This window comes from Balaenoptera borealis (assembly GCF_965194805.1).
Source record: "Balaenoptera borealis genome assembly, chromosome: 2".
NCBI lineage: Eukaryota > Metazoa > Chordata > Mammalia > Artiodactyla > Balaenopteridae > Balaenoptera > Balaenoptera borealis.
The window spans coordinates 183,247,650-183,266,803 of NC_138867.1; the positions used below are offsets into that span (position 1 = coordinate 183,247,650).

Genomic DNA, 19,154 nt, shown 5'->3' on the forward strand with positions numbered 1-19,154 from the left:
CTTCTGGCCCCAGAACTGTAGCCCTAGGAGACTCATAGAGTGCGTGTGTGTGTGTGTGTGTGTGTGTGTGTGTGTGTGTGTGTGTGTGTGTGTGTGTCTAGGAGAAGTTTTGCTAAGAAATGTAACAAGCTGATAATGGAGAGTATGGTGGAGGTATGGTGGCCTTCATACACTACTTTAATTTTGTACAAATGAAATGAGTTTGCACATTATTTGCATAATAAAATTAATTTTGTAAACAAAGACATTTAAGCCATCCTTAACAGATCTCATATTTCTAGGACCACAAATCGGGATACTCCTACTGATTTCATACTATAAACATTTCCAAATGGAGCATAGAAATGAATGCAAAGAAACTAGCAAGACATTATATGACATTAGACAGCTAGAGTTCCTGGTTTTACTGAGAGCTAGGACTTGAGAGAACTTTGTTGCTAAGAAAAACCTATTTATAATTTGGGGGCAAAAGGATCTGCTTTTAGATAAACATATGAAGGATGTAAAGTCAAACAGCAGAAATGCTACTTCTTACATGTTGCTTGTTGGGGGGTGGTGTGTGTCTGGATTGCATGCATTGGACTGAATGCAATGCAGTTTGGACTCAAGACACTTTTGTTTTTTCTAGAAAATACCCATACAGCAAGAAATTTGTCTTGATGCCAAAGAGCTCCAAACTTCTTTCAAAATCAACCTCAATAGGGACTTCCCTGGTGGCGCAGGACTTCCCTGGTGGCGCAGGGGTTAAGAATCCGCCTGCCAATGCAGGGGACACAGGTTCGAGCCCTGGTTCGGGAAGACCTCACATGCCGCGGAGCAACTAAGCCCGTGCACCACAACTACTGAGCCCGCGAGCCACAGCTACTGAGCCCGCGTGCCGCAACTACTGAAGAGAAGCCACCGCAATGAGAAGCCTGCACACTGCAACGAAGAGAAGCCCCTGCTCACCGCAACTAGAGAAAGCCCGCGCAGCAACAAAGACCCAATGCAGCAAAAAATAAATAAATTTTAAAAAATCAACCTCAATAAATTGGAATGTTGGGATTGACATACACACTACTATTTATAAAACAGATAACTAATAAGAACCTACTGTATAGCACAGGGAACTCTACTCAATCCTCTGTAATGGCCTATATGGGGAAAGAATCTAAAAAAGAGTGCCTATATGTGTATGCATAACAGATTCACTTTGCTGTACACCTGAAACTAATACAACATTGTAAATCAACTCTACTCCAATAAAAATTTTAAAAATCAACCTCAAAACCTTTCATTTCTTTTAATTAATTAATTAATTTATTTATTTATTTTTGGCTGTATTGGGTCTTCGTTTCTGTGCGAGGGCTTTCTCTAGTTGCGGAGAGCGGGGGCCGCTCTTCATCGCGGTGCGCGGGCCTCTCACTATCGCGGCCTCTCTTGTTGCGGAGCACAGGCTCCAGACGCGCAGGCTCAGTAGTTGTGGCTCACGGACCTAGTTGCTCCGCGGCATGTGGGATCTTCCCAGACCAGGGCTCGAACCCGTGTCCCCCGCATTGGCAGGCAGATTCTCAACCACTGCGCCACCAGGGAAGCCCCTTTCATTTCTTTTTGATACACAGGAAGACCCCTGAATTCCTTGTGTGGTATCTTGGGAGTGGAAGGTCAGTTTCTATGCCAACACCAGCCTTGTCAATCAAGCCAAAGAGGCGGGGCTCGGAGGGCGGGTCTTCCCCTGTCTTCTAGCTTGGAATTCTCACCTAGATATCCATAGTTTCTAACCCAGCAGAGAGGCAAGTGAGAGTGGGAAGTACCACATCGGATGAAGCAACAGAGCAAGGTGTGGAATCTGGGTCTGTCAAGATTCCAGGGAACTGCTCATCTTCCTCAGCCCTGGGCTGGCTCTTCGAAATACAGGTTCATTGCGATTTAATTCACACACCAGATAATGCACCCATTTAAAGTGTACAGTTGCGTGGGTTTTAGTATATTTAAAGAGTTATGCAACCATCACCGCAGTCTAACTTTGGAACATTTTGAACACCCCCAAAAGAAACCCCGTGCCCATTAGCAATTACTCTCCATTGCCCCTCCCCACTGATTCTCTAGCCCCAGGCAACCACTAATCCACTTCCTGTCTCTCTGGCGTTGCTGGTTCTGGACAATTCACATAAATGGAACCATACACTGTGTGGGCTTTTGTGATGGCATCTTTCATTGAGCCTAATGTTTTCAAGGCTTATCCTTGTTGTAGCATGAATCAGCAATTTATTCCTTTTTATGGCCAATGATATTCTATTGGATGGATGGACCACAGCATTTATCTGTTCATCAACTGATAGACATTTGGGTTGTTTCCGCTTTTTAAAAAAAAATTTTTTAATTTTATTTATTTGGTTGTGCTGGGTCTTGGTTGCGGCAGGCATGCTCCTTAGTTGCGGCTCGCCGGCTCCTTAGTTGCAGCATGCATGTGGAATCTAGTTCCCTGACCAGGGATCGAACCCTGGCCCGCGGCATTGGGAGCACAGGGTCTTAACCACTGAGCCACCAGGGAAGTCCCTGTTTCCACTTTTGCACTAGTGTGAATCTTGCTGCTGTGAACATTCATGTACAAGTGTCTTTGTGGATGTATGTTTTTAATTCTCTTGGGAGTGCAATGGATGGATCGCATGGTAACTCCATGGTTTTTTTTTTAACCTTTTGAGGAACTGCCAGACTGTTTGCCAAAGCTGCTGCACCTGCCTGTTAGAAATTTACATGATTCATCTATTTGTTTATTCAACATATATGTATGGAGAGCGCCTGTGGGCACTGTTCTGGGTGCTGGGAATATAGCAATGAGCAAACAGGCAGCTCACAGGGAGCAAACGAACATATGGAGAAAAGATTAGACGAGGTGGGGTACAAGCCTGGGAAAGTCTCACTGAAAAGGGGGCCATTTAATCTGGGGGAAGGGCACTCCAGGTGGAAGAAAGAGCGAGTGCAAAGGCCCAGAGGTGGGAATGAATGAAATGTAGGTATCTGAGGAACATCGAGGTAGCCGGTGCGGAGTGAGGAGGAAAGTGCAGGGAGGTGAGAGCCGGAAGGTGATGTCGGCAGATTGTTTAGGTTCTAATGGGCCATCATGAGCACCCAGTAACCACAACTAGCATCCTGGGGTCAGAGGTAACCCCAGTCCAGGCTGTAAGAAGACCAGGCTGCTGCCTGGGGGTCCCCAAGATCCCAGGGCAGAGTCTCCTGGCCCTCCATCTTCACGAGGTCCTTGCAATTTTCCTGTCCACACCACCTTTTCCTAAATGCTTCCAGCCCAGCTCCCGGTCTCATCCTCGCAGCATCCCAGCCTCCTGGTCCTGAACACCGTGCAAAATCCCCATTGCACAGGAGAGAAAGCAGAGGCCCCTTCACAGGAAGGAGAGTAGCCCCTGCATCCAAAGGCCCCCGGCTCAGAGCAGGGCGGGGCACGGCGGGGGCGTCGGGGGCTACAAGTCCTGTCAAAAAGGGGAAATTTCCCCGCCAGGTTTGCTAAGAACAGGTCCCCACCTTGCCGTGGGGTAAGGGGCTGCTCCGAAAGACCTTAATCCCTCCCCTAGCAACCTGCCGCCGTCCCAGGGCAACTAGGGCGGGGCTCAACTCGGAGTCACAGGTCCCCAGATCCTGCAGGGGCGGGGAGTCTCGACTTCAGAGGGGGAGGAGGAGTCCGCGCCGCGCCTACTGGCCCTTTAAGAGGCTCCTCCTTGCGATGCTTCAAAGCATCCTGATTGGTCCCGAGAGCCGCCGAGCGCAGCCCAACTTGACGTACCCGCCCGCAGCGTTCCCTACTTACCTCCCACGCGGCTCAGCGGCCGTGCCAGCCAATCACCAACGGGCGCGCCGACCCTCATCTGCATGGTCACGCCCCAGGGGAAGTGCACACCCAATCCGACCTCTCGCCGAACCGTCATTAGCATGCCGGGGGCGGGCCAGGGCGGGGCGGGCGGCAGGGGTGGGCGGCAGGGGCGGGCTCGGGGCGGTTGGTTGGAGCGTCGTAGCAGCCGAGAGGTCCGGGAAAGTTTCTTTGGAGGTGAAAACAGCCGCGGAACTCGGGGCCCTGCGAGGGGGCGGGGGCGCGGGGGTCCAGGGGCCGGAGCGGGGCCCCTCCCGGGCTGGGGGGTTGCGTACCCGAGCCTCCTGGGGGGGGCGATTGCCCAACAAAGGATCCTTGGGGCGCCCGCCCTCGACGGCCTCCCCGCCCCCGGTTCCGGCCCCCCCAGGCGCCCCGGACCCGGCTTTCCGGGGCTCCCCAGCCCGGCCCCGCCGTCACCGGCTTGGGCGGCCCTCACTCGGCCACGCGTCTCCGTTCCAGGTGCGGCCGGGAGTGGCCATGTCCCACGGTCCCAAGCAGCCCGGCGCGGCCGCCGCGTGAGTGCGACATCCCCTCCCCCCAGCCCACTGGGAGCTGCAGCCTAGACCCCACCTCGTCCCGTTGGAGCTCCTCGACCCCGCCCCCCAGGGTCTTGACTTCCCCGACTTGGGGCAGGCCCTCCCCCTCGGGCCCCCACGGGCTTCTCCCTCAAACCTCCGGGCTCCAGTCCCTTTCAGGGGTCCCCTACTAGCCTCCCCTAGTGCTCTTGCCCGAACCCCGGATCCTGACCTCCTCTGACCCCTGCTTCCAGAACTCAGGCCCCTAGCTGCCAGCGCTAGCGTCGTGGGGGCGTGGATGACCCTGGCGTCCCGTGGCTCTAGTCTCTCCCACGCTCCCTGTGGCCCCCCCTAGTGCTTCTGCCTCAACCCCCGGATCCTGACCCTCTCAGTGCCCTCCTCTGAGGGAGGACTCAGGCCCCTCGCTGCCAACTCCGCCGTCGGTGTTGGGGAGTGGGGGGTGACCCTGGCTTCCCATGGCTCCAGGCCGGCGAGCGGCAAGGCTCCAGGACAGCATGGGGGCTTCGTGGTGGCTGTCAAGCAAGAGCGCGGCGAGGGCCCGAGGGCCGGAGAGAAGGGGTCACACGAGGAGGAGGTGAGAGTCCCTGCACTGTCGTGGCGGCGGCCCTTAGTCTTGAAACTCCGCCCCGAACTCAATTTGAATTCGCTGTGGCTCCGCCCACAGTCCAGATTTCCCTCCAGATGCTGAGGCCCCGCCCCGTGCCAGATATCACGCCCCAAGAGCTCCACTGCCACTCTAAGTCCAGGCCCCGCCCACTGCCCAGGGATCGAAGCCAGTACGGAAGCCACGGCCACGAGGCCACGCCCACAACACAAGCCAGCCCCATCCCTGGGCTGATCCTCTGTCCCCAGTACTTCTCTGATCCCTTCACCCCTGGCCAGGGGTCCCTTAACCCCAATCTCCCAACCCTGAACCCTGATCAGGCCATACTTCCAGGCCTTCTGGGTCCTACCTCGTGGTTAGGCCCCGCCCAAGTCTTTCAGGGCCCCGCCCCTTCCCCTCTGGGCCCGGCCCCAGCCCTCCAGGCCCCTCCCAATGGCGCGGCTGGGTTCTGCAGCCGGTGAAGAAGCGCGGCTGGCCCAAAGGCAAGAAGCGGAAGAAAATCCTGCCGAATGGGCCCAAGGCACCTGTCACCGGCTACGTGCGCTTCCTGAACGAGCGGCGCGAGCAGATCCGGACGCGCCACCCGGACCTGCCCTTTCCTGAGATCACCAAGATGCTGGGCGCCGAGTGGAGCAAGCTGCAGCCGGCGGAGAAACAGGTGGGGACGGCTGGGGACCACTGACCTTCCCTCACCCACTCAGATACCCACCTGCAGCCACTTACCCCAAAGGAACAGGTGTGGAGGGTCCTTCGTTCCTCCTGGACTCCAGGACCTGGAGAATTGACCACCCATTAGCTCTCTCCAGCTTGTTGAAAGGAGGAGAGAGTAGCAGTAGGCTGGAATAGACATAAAACTTAATAAACAACGTTAGACTAAAGAAGTAGGGGTGAGGGCTGGATTTCTGTTAGAAACCTTATGGTTTTTAAGTTCTGGTAATTAATTTAAAAATTGCAAAAATATCAAGGAAACGTTAGCACCAGCTTGCACCCTCTACCCTGGGATTTCAACAAGCAAAATGCGTTTGGGAGGGCAGTCCAGCCTGGAGGTGGGAGCCTGCAGACATTCAGACACCAGGGAGTGGTTTATAAAGGCTGGAATTGGGGTGAGGTCGGTGAGGTCAGGGAGTTGGGAGGTGGCCTGAGCAGCAGCCTGAAGGGTGGGGTTTTGTCTGGAGGGCAGTAGGGCGCTGTGGGAAGGTGCAGCACAGTGAGCTGAGGGATGGAGATGGGGTCTTGGCCTGCGAGGGCTACCCTGCCCCTGGGCTGGGCCAAGCCTTCTCATGCTGCCCCCGCCAGCGGTACCTGGATGAGGCAGAGCGGGAGAAGCAGCAGTACATGAAGGAGCTGAGGGCATACCAGCAGTCAGAAGCCTACAAGATGTGCACAGAGAAGATCCAGGAAAAGAAGATCAAGAAAGGTGCGAAGGGCCCCAGCCCCCAGGCAGCTGAGTGCCTGTTCTGAGATAGGTGACACAGGCAGACCAACCTACCCCCTCCAAAGGGCTCTCACGGTCCCATGGGAATGAGACACACATAACCAGACAGTTGTGAGTGAATAGGGCTGGTCAGCGCTGAGATTGGGCACACACAGATGCGGGGGCGGGGGGAGGGGACCAGGTGGGGATCTTGACCCAGGATGAGTAGGGCTGACTAGGGGAGGGGAATGATGGTGTTCCAGGCAGGGGGAACAGCACGTGCAGAGCAAAGCGTGGGGTCCGAGGAGACCTGGGAGGCTCACCCTGCCCTCCTCCCTCCCCCACCAGAGGACTCCAGCTCCGGGCTCATGAATACCCTTTTGAATGGACACAAGGTAAGCTTCCCTCCTCCAAGGAGGACACCTGGGCAAGAAAGGTCTGGAGGTATTTAGACCTCTGGGTGAGTGAGGACCATCGCTCCTCGGATGAAGTGAGCTCCCGGTCCAGATGTGTGCAAGCAGAGGCTGGACAGCCACACAATGGGAAGGCTGTAAAATGGACTCTGACCCAGGTGGCCTGAGGAGACCCTCCCAAGCTTAGGGGATGTCCCAGAGGGGGTGTGGCTGCCCTCCCACCCCCTCCCAAAAATATTGCTACCTTGTCCTGTCGTCCCAGGGTGGAGACTGTGACGGCTTCTCCACTTTCGACGTCCCCATCTTCACGGAAGAGTTCTTGGACCAAAACAAAGGTGAGCGCTGACCACAGGTTCTTGGAGCAAGTGTTGGGCCCAGAGGGCGCCAAGGGGGTAGGCAGTGGGTGCCTTCCTCTCCTGCCCCCGTAGACCAGAGAGCTGAGGTGTGGGGCTGGAGGCAGAGCAGTGACGGAAGGCCTGGCGGGGGGCACAGCTAGGGGCAAAGCGCGGCTGAGGGAAGGCAGGAAAGCGCCAGGATCTGACCCGGCTCCCCGCCTACAGCGCGGGAGGCGGAGCTGCGGCGCCTGCGGAAGATGAACGTGGCCTTCGAGGAGCAGAACGCGGTGCTGCAGAGGCACACACAGAGCATGAGCAGCGCGCGCGAGCGCCTGGAGCAGGAGTTGGCGCTGGAGGAACGGCGGACACTGGCGCTGCAGCAGCAACTCCACGCGGTGCGCCAGGCGCTCACCGCCAGCTTCGCCTCGCTGCCGGTGCCGGGTGCGGAGGCCCCGCCCCCAACACCCTAGCCCCGCCCCTCCCACCCCCGCGAGTCCTGCCCCGCTAACTCGGCCCTCGACTACCTCGGGCTCCGCCCAGGCTACCTCGAGTCCCACCCCCTCTGGCCCGGCTCCGCGAGCCCTACCCCTACCCCTTCACCAGTCTCTTCACAAACCCTCACCTCCCTCCCATCCGCCGCGCCCCTGCGGACCCCGCTCCCGGCTACCCGAGCCCCTCCCGTCCCGCTGCCCCACCCGTCCCGCTGCCCCACCCTGCTGCGCCAGCCCCGCCCACGCTGGCCCTCGCGCCCCGCCTCGCCTCGTCTCTGACCCCTCCCCTCATTCCGCGTTCTTTCCTCAGCTGACCTGGGCCAACTTCCCCTCCCCCACTAACCCCCGCATCCCCCCCCATCACGACCCCGCCCTCTCCAACTTCCATCGTCTGACCCCTGCCACAGCTGACCTTGATTTCCCGCGGTACAGACGCCCTGACCGCGCCCTCCCGGCCCCACTGAAGTGCGCCCCTGACCCCCTCCCCAGGACCCCGCGCTTACAGACCCCCACCCTCTGACCTCTGCTTCGGTGGAGACCCCACCGCGGTGACTCCTCCGCTGGGCTCGGCTGACGGGTCCTCCCCCCCCCAGGCACAGGCGAGACGCCCACGCTCAGCACCCTGGACTTCTACATGGCGCGGCTGCACGGCGCCATCGAGCGCGACCCCGCGCAGCACGAGAAGCTCATCGTCCGCATCAAGGAGATCCTGGCTCAGGTCGCCAGGTATGTGCCCGGGCAGGTCTGCCCCCCAGGCCCGTTCAGCCCAGCTGGGGCTGCCTTGCGTAGGGGCTGCCTCAGGCTAAACCTTCGCTGGCGGGGCCCGGCGAAATAGACTAGCTTTAGGCCTCCAGCGGGGTTTCTGGGGTCTGTGGGCGCTGCCCGGTGGGATCTGGCTGCCGGCTCTTTTACGGAGACCACAGCCCATGCGGGATCTACTAGGTGGGGCTGGTTTGATGCAGGTGGCTAATGGCCTAGCCCCTGGGGGTGCTGATTCGGCCTGGTACTCTATTACGACTCTGGGGAATCGTCCAGCACCCCCTTGGCCCAGGGGACCCGAGCTTCCCCAAAGCTTCAGGGTGGGTTTTTCTGGGTGGCTCCCAGCTGCCCAGGATAGGTGGGATCAACTCCAAGCTCCCCCCGCCCCGGCATCTGAAGGAGCAGAGGGGCATGGCCTCTAGGGTACCCAGGAAGGGGGTGGGGCTGAGAGATGATGGGGGTCCTCCCTCACAGATCTCCTCCCTTCTGTCACAGTGAGCATCTATGAGGGTGTCTGCCGCCCCATGATCCAGAGAAGACCAAGCCCTGGTCACGGCCCCTCCCCCACCCCATGGAGGAGGGGTGCGGCTCCATCCTTTGGGGCCAGGCCCAATCCTGCACCTTGGGGGCTCCAGCCCCCCTAAAATTAAATTTCTACAGCATCCCTCTAGCTTTCAGACTCCCCAGCGCCCCAACCCAGAAAAATCGCCCACCACACACAGCACACATAGAACCCCATGGCCCCAGGGCCCAGCGAGGCCTGCTCGACCGACAGGGCACATCACACCACGCGGACGTGGGAACACCACGCGTGGACAGCGTGACCCGGGACAGGAGGAGACCCACAGCCGCTCATACGCCCGGTGTGGGGAGACTTACACACCCTACACCGGCTCTCCAGGACCAGTCCCTGGACACAGGGCAGAGAAAACCCACACCTGACACACTGGGACTCCTGCCTGGCAGGTGTCACCCTAAGTGCCCACACGGCCGGGCACGCCGCAGGGATACACTCTCACACTCCGGGCGGGGCCCTCTACCGTCGCCCTCACATTCCTGCACCCCAGAATGGGGGGGGCTGGTACTGACCACCCCACCCTCATCCAGCTGAGGGACCCCCGTGGAGGGGGCCCCTTTGCCACTGCTCAATTGGACTTTTTAAATAAAAATGGAATTTGAATTTCAAGCTTGTGAGTGTGTGTCTTTTGGAGGGAAACAGGCCAGGACCCTCTGTTGGGGTCCTAAGCCTACTCTCCCCAGCCCCTGGCAACCAGGAATCCACTTTTTTTTTGGCCACACCACGTGGCATGTGGGATCTTAGTTCCCCGACCAGGGGTGGAACCCATGCCCCCTGCACTGGAAGCCCGGAGCCTTAACCACTAGACCACTAGGGAAGTCCCACGAATCCACTTTCTGTCTCTGGATCTACCTGTTCTGGACATTTCATGTAAATGGAATCACACGCTGCGTGTCCTTTTGTGTCTGGATTCTCTCACTGAGCATCGTGTTCTCAAAGTTCATCCACATTGTAGTGTATGTCAGTGCTTCATTCCTTTTTCTGGCTGAATAATATTCCATTGTGTGGATGGACCACGCTGTGTTTATCCAGTATCTGTTGATGGCCATTTGGATTGTTCCCACCTTTTGGTTGTTGTGAATCGTGCTACTGAGAACATGCACGTACAGGTTTTTGTTTGAACACCTGACCTCACTTCTGGGTAGATCCCGAGAAGCAGACTTGCTGGGTCAGATGGCAATTCTATGCTTAACTTATTGGGGAACCCTCACAGAGACTTCAGCCTTTAATGGAATGTTTGGGGCAGCTTAAAAATTCTGGGGAGTAATTTGACAAGCACTGATGTTACTGGTTGAATTTTGTCCCCTCAAAGAAAATCTTGAAGCCCTAACCCCCAGAACCTCAAAATGTGACCGTATTTGGCAATAGGGTCACTGCAGATATGATTAGTTAAGATGAGGTCATCTTGGAGTGCGGCAGCCTCTAATCCAATATGACTGATGTCCTTATAAGAAGATAAAGATTTGGGCACAGACGCAGAGAGGAGACAGCCACGTGACAACAGAGGCAGACACAAGCAAAGCACGCCTCCAAGGAAAGCCAAGGATGACCAGCCACCAACAGAAGCCAGGATGGGCAGGAAGGATGCCACCCAGGGTGTCAGAGGAGCTTGGTCTTGCTGATTTCTAGCCTCCAGAACTGTGAGAGAGTAAATTTCTGTTCTTTATAAGCCAGCCAGTTGGTGATACTTTGTTACGGTTGTCCCAGGAGACTCGAAAAACGATACTGTCACACACCCAGCTCCAAGTGTGTGCTCCCTCGTCTCATCCCCTCCCTGGCTCCGTACCCTCATCCCAAATTTGGAGTTTACCATTCCTGGGCAGATCTTTACCTACTTTTAGCACAAAAGGATGTCTTCCCACAAGAGTACCATTTTGATGGATTTTTTTTGGTTCGTTTTCTAAAGGTTCGAAAGTAGACGACTCTGTGGTTTCTAGTTTAATCACAAAGTTGTGCAACCACCAGCACAACTTAATTCCAGAACATTTTCATCACCCCCAAAACAAACCCCCCTCCCGTTAGCCATCACTCCCCATCCTCACCTCCCCCAGCCCCAGGCAACCACGAATCTACTTTCTGTCTCCATGGATTTGCCTGTTCTGGACACTTCATCTAAACGGCATCACACGCTATGTGGCCTTTGTAATCTGGCATCTTTCAATGAGCATCATGTTTCCAAGGTTCATCTGTGCTATAGTGTGTATCCCATTTTGCACGTTTTTAAACTTTACATAAATTTTCTTACATCGTCCAAAGCCTGCAACTTGCCTGTTTTCATCAATGCTTGGTTTCTGAGATCCATCCAAGGCGAAACACCTCTCTTTGGAGCTGCTATATGGCATTCCACTGCTGTTTATTGAGCCAACCAACGTTCCTGTTGGTGATGCCTAGATGCTGTGTTCCCAGGGGATTCTGAGAGACGCCTCCTGGTGCCGAGAACCTCCTTCTTTATCTGTAACCCCGTGTGCCCACTGTGTGCCAGGATACAGCAGGGGATAAAAGAGACCAGAACTCCTGCCCTCCTGAAGCTGACATTCCAGTTGGAGAGACAGAGGAAACACAAGATGAATAAATAAACTATCTGCTATGTCAGGTCATGCTCAGTGCTAGGGAGGAAAAAAGCCAGAAAGAGAGATTGGGAGGTGGTGATAGGAGGTGACAGCTGAGCCAAGAGCCGAAGGAGGTGAGGGAGTGAACCTTGGAGATCTGGGAGAAGATGTTCCAAGTGTAGGGGCACAGCCTGTGCAAAAGCCCTGGGGCAGGATTGTGCCTGGTGTGTTGAATGAACAGCAAGGAGGCCCGTGTGTCTGGAGCAGAGTGAGCAAGGGGGAGAGAGGGAGGCGGGGAGGGCAGGGAGGGGCCGGGGCAGGTCGTGCAGGGCCTTGTGGGCCAAGGGGAGGACTTGAGTTTTTACCCCAAGGGAGGTGGGAGCCCTGGAGGGCTGTGGGCAGAGGATGGACGCGATGTGGCTCAGTTTATACCAGGGTAAGCGTCCTCCCCACCTCCTATGGTTGTTGCAAGGATTAAATGAGTGCGCCCAGCAGAGAGCAAGCGCCCGGGCACCCGCGGCTGCCCCATCCTTATTTGTGATCCTTATTTTTCCCGCTCCCCGGAGAGCTCACAGCTGGCCCTGGCAAGGCCGGCACACCTGGGGCCCGCCCCCCCCCCGCCCCCACCCCGCCCCCCTGCCCCACCCCGGCCCCTCACTCCGCGGTGTCGCCTTCCCGGGAGGCTCGGGTTCCCGGATCCCCTTACCCAGGCGGCTCGGCTGTCGCTCCTTGGGCCGGGGGAGGGGAGGCTGCAGGAAGCGGCGGATCCGGCGGCTGTGGCCGTGGCCCCGGTGGCCGAGCTCCTCCTGCCATGGAGACCACAGCGGCCCGCGAGGCCCGGGGGGCCGAGGCCCCACGCCTGCCCGCGCCCCCGCCCTCGCCCGCCGAGCCCCCGGCTGCGTCCCCCACCCCGGCCGCGCCCCGAGCCCGCCCGCGCCTCGTCTTCCGCACGCAGCTGGCTCACGGCAGCCCCACGGGCAAGATCGAGGGCTTCACCAACGTCCGCGAGCTTTACGCCAAGATCGCCGAGGCCTTCGGGATCGCGCCCACCGAGGTGAGGCCCCCGGACCCCCAGCACCCGAGGCCCACCGGCTGACCGGGGGTATGGGTGGACCCTGGACGCCGGGACTGGGGCCCCAGAACGCCCATCTTCGGATGGAGGGGATCCCATCTCCGGATCTCAGAGACGCACCTCTCAGATCCTGGGGTGCCCATACCCGGTGGACCCCCTGCGCAAAACATGAGCACGTCTTAGGGTTAATGGATGCCTAGTTCGTCCAGGAAAACACTGGGCTGACCCAGCTAGGAGTGGACCCCAGCTCTCAGGGAAGCGCCTATGTTTCCTGGGCGCGGCTGCGGGGCTGTGTTTCCAGGCAGCCCCCTTTCAGGTGAGAAGTCAGAGGCCGCGGGGGGTCAGGGGCTGGGTTGTAGGAGCGCCTCGCAGCCCCGAGGGGGCGCCAGCAGATTTAGAACAGTCTTAAAAGATTGGGGGTGACAGGGCACCGAAGGGTTAAAAGGGGAAGTCTGAGGGGTGGGAGAGGGGGCGACCTCCTGCCCGAAGTCTCCTTCTCACCCTGCTCCCCATTCTGGGGGTCCCAATCTCCTCGCCTCCCACCCCATTCTGAGAGGATCCCATACTCTGCCATTACACGTGACTGCGATCCTGGTAGGGGATGATTGGAGTCAGTTTCGTGCCTCTGTGCGCCTTGGTTTCCCTATCAGGCCCCTGAGCCCAACCCCCGGTTGTTCTGCGCAGACGGTGGGGGATGAGGTCTGTCGTTAATTTTGGGCTCCCCCTCCCCTCGGGACAGATCTTATTCTGCACCCTAAACAGCCACAAAGTGGACATGCAGAAACTCCTGGGCGGCCAGATAGGGTTGGAGGACTTTATCTTTGCCCACGTGCGCGGCGAGACCAAAGAGGTGGAGGTCACTAAGACCGAGGACGCCCTGGGACTGACCATCACTGACAACGGGGCTGGCTATGCCTTCATCAAGGTGCCCGTGGGGGCGGGTGGCTTCCCGGGTGCCCCTCTCTGCCCCTCTCTGGTGTGAGCAGGACCTGAGAGGGGTCGCTGGGGTGGCCCTGTGAGTGACTCTGGGTCCCTGCAGAGGATCAAGGAAGGCAGCATCATCAACCGAATCGAGGCAGTGTGCGTGGGCGACAGCATTGAGGCCATCAACGACCACTCAATCGTTGGCTGCCGCCACTACGAGGTGGCCAAGATGCTCCGGGAGCTGCCCAAGTTGCAGCCTTTCACCCTGCGCCTGGTTCAGCCCAAGAGAGCCTTTGGTGAGGGCCACCTGGGGCCCAGGGGGCAGGCTGGTGGGGGGGGGGGGGCGGGGAAGCTCTTCCAGAAATTGGTCCTTTGGATGCACGGGGTGGCAAAGGGTGGGGGGGATGGGACAGGATGGAAGGTTCTAGATGCCTCTGGTGACAGGACAGGGAGCTTCTGGCACTGTATGAGGAACAGGAGGGTCATTTCTAGATTGTTATAGAGTTGGTCTGGGCATGGGGGTCGGGGGAGGCTTGGGAAGATTGGGAAAGGATGAGGAGGTATCTGGATCTATTTTGTAGCTGGTCTGGGAGCTTTTAAAGTACTGCTATGAGACTCTGGTGAGTTCTTGAGAGTGGCTCTCAAAGGGAGCTCTAGAATGGAGGTTTTCAAAGAGAAGTCTGTGACTGGTCCATGGATGAGATAAGGAGGTCCCCGTCGAAGAAGGATTCTTAACCTCAGCACTATTGACATTTGGGGCTGGATGATTGTTGTGGGGTGGTCCTGGGCACTGTCAGGTTCGACCTAACAGGTGCCAGTGTCTCCCCCGAGTTGTAACAATCAAAAGTGTCTCTAGGTATTGTCAATGTCACCAGGGGTGGGGGCAAAATCACACTTCCCACCCCGTGCCAACTGGGTTGAGAACCTTGATCTAGAATGTAGATCACCTTGTTTAGTTCAGCAGACAATTTTTTTCCATAGGTAGACTTTCTCAAGGAAGGAAGCAGGAGGCTTATTTCCATTCTGGCACAGCCTTCTTATCTCATCATGGACTGGCCCTTTGAGTCGCCCTGTCCCAGAACAAGAGGCTCTAAAGTTGCCCTGGCCCATCTGGAGGGAGGTCCCAGGAGAGTGTGACAGGATGGGGTCCTAGATCTGCCCTGGAGCAGGACAGTGAACTCTGAGAGCCATGAGCAGGTTAGAAAGAGCCAATTCTAGAGCAAGGAGCTTTCTAGATTGACCCTCTGGGCACAAGGAGAATCTTAACCAGTCTCTTCTAGAGAAAGTCATTTTGAGAGGAGGAGGGAAATTTGAGGGAAGAATGGATTCTCAAGCATGGTCCCTGAGGATTCACCCATGGACATAAGGAGGACTTTGAAGGGTAGGAAGGTTCTAGAAAGGCTCAGCTGGTGGCTTCTGAGTGTTTAGGAAGATATGGATCTGCCCAGAACACATGCACCTCCCCCACTCTGTCCCCTCCAGATATGATCGGCCAGAGGAGCCGGAGCAGCAAATGCCCCATGGAGGCAAAAGTCAGCAGCGGGAGGGAGACCCTGCGGCTTCGGTCTGGGGGGGCCGCCACCGTGGAGGAAGTGGTGAGTGGAGGGGAGAAGGGTGGACTTCAGGGTCTCTTGCACCTAGAGTTCTATCACTGACTCAGCATGACCTTGGGTAAGACCCTCTCCTTTGCCCAGCCTCAGTTTCCCTACGTGCAAAGTGGGCCCTTGTCAGTCAGGGCAGTAATGGTGGGACCAGAAGCATTGACTAATGGGTGGTCCCAGTCTGCTGTCACCTAAGGGGTGGGGGACTGGGGAGGGGGCTGGGCCGGAGGGATCCCAGGCTTCTGACCCTCTGCTTTGCTCCCTACACCCCCAGCCTAGTGAATTTGAGGAAGAGGCATCTCGGAGGGTAGATGACCTGCTGGAGAGCTACATGGGCATTCGGGACCCAGAGCTGGGTAAGGGGCCAGGGTAAGCCGGGTGGACCCTGGGGGGAGGACAGCCCACGGGGAGGAGGCAAGGGTCCCAGGGGAAGCTGGCGTCCCCCCAGGGAGCGCCCTCACCCACTTCCCCTCGGCTCGGCCTGCAGCGTCCACCATGGTGGAGACATCCAAGAAGACAGTGAGTGTCCAGGAGTTTGCACGCCATTTAGACTCCGTCTTGGGCGAGTTCGCCTTCCCGGACGAGTTTGTGGTGGAGGTGTGGGCCGCCATCGGCGAGGCCAGGGAGGCCTGTGGCTAGTCTGCCCCGGGGCCGAGCGCAGCCCCAGCCCGGAGCCCAGCCCCCTGCCCCAGCCCTCCCGGCCAGTTCCCCAAGCCCAGCCCTGCTCTGGAGTCCAGAAGCCCAGATCTGAGACCCAGCCCTGCTCTAGAACCCAGCTCAGCTTGGAGACCAAGCCCAGATCTGAGACTGGTATCACCTCTAGAACCCATGCCAGTTTTGAGACCAAGCCCAGCCCTGAGACTCGGCCATGCTCTAGAACCCAGCCCAGCTCAGAGACCAAGCCCAGATCTGAGACCCAGCCCTGCCCTAGAACCCAGCTCAGCTCGGAGACCAAGCTCCCCTCTAGAGCCAAGGCCAGCTCTGAGACCAAGTTCACCTCTAGAACCCATACCAGTTTTGAGACCAAGCCCAGCTCTGAGACCAAGCCCTCCTCTGGAACCCAGGCCAGCTCTGAGGTCCAGTTCATCACTAGAACCCAATCCAGTTCTGAGATGCAACCCAGATCCAGAACCCAGCTCTCCTCTAGAACCCAGGACAGCTCTGAGGCTAAGCTGAGCTCTGATCTAAAGGCAAGTTTGGGAACCCAGACAAGTTTTAAGAGCCACCCCAGCTCTGAAATCAAACCTAGTTCTGAAAGCCAGGCCAGCTTTATGACCCAGCCCTGCCTTAAAACTCGACCCAACTCTGGAACGCAAGACAGCTCCATGACCCAGCTGTACCTGGACACCTGGTCTAGCTCAGAAACGCCAGTTAGTTCTGGAACCCAGGTGAGACTCAAGAAGCAGCCCAGTTCCAGAAGCCACATCAGCTCAGGATTCAAAGACAGTTCCCAAACCCAACCCTATTGTCATGCCCAGACCAGCTCAGGAACCCAGATACATGCTGCAGAGCAGCCCAGGTCCAGACCCCACCCCCATACTAGGGCCCAGTCCAGCTCCAGTGATGAGTCCAGCTCAGAGACTGAGCCCAGCTCTAGACCCCAGACTAGTGCAACAAGCAGGCCTGTCTCCAGAATTCAGACAAGCTCTGGACCCCCATCCATCCCTGGGGCAAGGCCCGCCTCCAGAGCTCCACTTGATGCCAAGCCCCGCCCTCACTGCAGAACACAGAGCAGCTCTAGAACGTCATCCAGCTCTGGGACCCAGACAGACTTCAAGGCTTGGCCGATTTCCAGAGTTCAGTCTAGCTCAGGCACCCCACCCAGCTCCAGAACTCAGCTCAGTTCTAGAGAACAGGCTGGCTCTGAAATCCCATCCAGCTCTAAAACACAGTCAACTGCTGAGACCCACTTGAGTTCCAGAATCCAACTAGAGTCTGGTCCTGGGACCCAGACCAATGCAGCAATAGACTTAAGCTCCACAGCTCTGTCGAGCTCTGAGAGCAGGCCCAGCTCCAGGACCCAGCCCTGCCTGGGAGCTCAAAAAACCTCTGGGACCCAGCTCATCTCAGAAACCCTGCCAAGCTCTAGAAAGCAACTCCAGACCACGCCCCCAGGCAGCTCTGGTATTGAGCCGGACTTTGGGAGACAGACCAGCTCTGGAACTCAGCTCATCTCTAGAGCCCAGCCCAGCTCTGGGACCCAGACAAGTTCAATAATTCAGCCCAGCTCTGGAGCCCAGTTCAGCTCCAGAACACAGCCCAGCTCCACAATTCAGTTCAGCTCGGAGATAACACCCAGCTCTGAAACCCAGACCAGTTCAAGAATACAGCCCAGCTCTGGAACCCAACCCAGCTCCAGAACGCAGACCAGTTCTGGAACCCAGCTCATCTCTGAGACCCAGCCCAGTGCGATAATGCAGCCCCTCGCTGGAGTCCACCTCATTTCTGGAACCCAAACCAGCTCCAGAACCCAGACCAGTTCTGGAACCCAGCTCAACTCTGAGACCCAGCCCAGCTCTGGGACCCAGACCAGTGCAAGAATTCAGCCCAGCTCTGGAGCCCAGCTCTGCTCCAGAACCCAGTTCAGCTCTAGAACTCAGTTCAGATCTGAGACTCACCACAGCTCTGAAACCCAGACCAGTTCAAGAACCCAGCCCAGCTCTGGAATCCACCTCAGTTCCAGAACCAAATCTGTTTCTGAAACCCAATCCAGCTCCAGAAGCCAGACCAGCTCAAGAATCCAGCTCAGCTCTAGAAATGGGCTCCGCCCACAGACCCCTGGCCTTGACCCCAGAACCCAGCCTGATCCCACTCCCCCAGCCCGACCTCAACACCCAGGCCCACCACCCAGAGCCCCACCTCCAGGTCCTAGGAGGGTCTCTCACCCTCAGCCCCATGATCTGGTTCAAGGAGCCCAGGCCGATACTGGCCCAGGCCGAAGCCCATCCACTTCTGCCCTGGTGCCACAGCCGTGGTCCCCCTCCGCCCCGCAGAAACCAGCCCTTCCCCCCAAGCCCCAGCTGGGACCCCAGAAGTCCACCCTGCCCACCAAATCTGTCATCCCTAGTTCTGCCACCAGGGCGGCCCTCCTGCATTCCCAGCCCCCTGAACCCTCAGCTCGGGGGCCTGCCCCCTCCGCCATGCTCAGGGAGCCAGGACCGGCTCCGCAGGCGTCAGAGCCCCTCCCCTACCATGGGGGGCTATAGCTTGGGGGTGACATACTTGTGGCCCCCATGCCCTCTCCTGCCCCTCCCAGCCTGGGTCCCCCAGAAGCAGCAGGTGACCTCATTCCCCCACAGGCGGGGTGGGGGGGGTGAGGGAGGGTGGACACAGGGGCTTCGGTTTCACCTGGGCCTGGCTCTGGGAGCTGTAAGCAGATCCCAGGTCTGTGGAGGGGAGGCGGGGTGGGGGGAGGAAGTGGGGGCAGGAGGCGGTTTCCTCCTCATGTACCTTGAGGGCTCATGGGGAATAAAGGCACCTCCCACCCCTGCAGCCTGGTGTGTCATTTTTGGGGGATGTTTGGGGGAGAGCAGAGGAAGGGGCAGGCGTGAGGGTCTGGGGGGCTGACATGACAACACTGGATGCTTCTTACGTGGCTATGATGTGCCAGGCACGTTGTTAAGTGCTAAGTGTGCAGGTGCTCATGGACCTGCAGACACACGGTGCTCTATACAAGCTCAGTCGTTCGGCCATTCCGTCTGCCTTTATTGAGCACCTACTATGGGCCAGGAGCTGCTTGTTCAAGGCATGGGGAGTCTGAAGGGCTGAGCGAATAGATGGCTAAACCACAAGCTTATGAGGGAGTGCGCCCCATCTTTCGTGGAGGAAGCAGGCGTGTACCCCATGGTCTCCGTGTGTCTTGCCCTCTCTTTTCCTCACCTGCAAAATGGGTTTAATCCCAGAACCCTCTCCTAGGGGCTGTAGGGAGGCTTCCAGGAGATCCAAGCTGTAATGTGCTTAGGGAAGACTCAATAAAGGAAGTGGGGAGAGGAGCTGGAAGCCAGCCCAACCTCTTGG

At 57.7% G+C, this 19,154-nt stretch overlaps 2 protein-coding genes across 6 annotated transcripts; both read left to right on the plus strand.

Moving 5' to 3' along the window:
• Nucleotides 1-3,947: 3,947 nt before the first annotated feature.
• HMG20B (high mobility group 20B) lies at nt 3,948-9,600 on the plus strand. Of its 2 annotated transcripts, none has more exons than XM_082380687.1 (10): nt 3,948-4,039; nt 4,322-4,377; nt 4,864-4,972; nt 5,457-5,660; nt 6,299-6,419; nt 6,765-6,811; nt 7,092-7,164; nt 7,390-7,605; nt 8,249-8,381; nt 9,075-9,600. In XM_082380687.1, exons 2-10 carry the CDS (start codon nt 4,340-4,342, stop codon nt 9,523-9,525), a joined length of 1,392 nt encoding a protein of 463 aa, XP_082236813.1. In that variant the 5' UTR covers nt 3,948-4,039; nt 4,322-4,339; the 3' UTR covers nt 9,526-9,600. The 2 variants fall into 2 exon arrangements, with proteins under 2 accessions (XP_082236813.1, XP_082236814.1); XM_082380688.1 differs by lacking the exon at nt 9,075-9,600 and adding an exon at nt 8,910-9,049.
• Nucleotides 9,601-9,698: 98 nt separating this feature from the next.
• GIPC3 (GIPC PDZ domain containing family member 3) lies at nt 9,699-18,551 on the plus strand. 4 transcript variants are annotated; one of them, XM_082380684.1, is made up of 7 exons: nt 9,699-11,808; nt 12,496-12,594; nt 13,375-13,537; nt 13,652-13,832; nt 15,019-15,131; nt 15,412-15,506; nt 15,625-18,551. In XM_082380684.1, the coding sequence occupies exons 1-7, from the start codon at nt 11,774-11,776 to the stop codon at nt 18,341-18,343; spliced, it is 3,405 nt and encodes a 1,134-aa protein (XP_082236810.1). In that variant the 5' UTR covers nt 9,699-11,773; the 3' UTR covers nt 18,344-18,551. The 4 variants fall into 4 exon arrangements, with proteins under 4 accessions (XP_082236810.1, XP_082236812.1, XP_082236809.1 ...); XM_082380686.1 differs by lacking the exon at nt 9,699-11,808 and having other exon boundaries at nt 12,162-12,594; nt 13,352-13,537; nt 15,412-15,493; nt 15,625-15,910; XM_082380683.1 differs by lacking the exon at nt 9,699-11,808 and having other exon boundaries at nt 12,173-12,594; nt 13,352-13,537.
• The last annotated feature ends 603 nt before the right edge of the window (nt 18,552-19,154 follow it).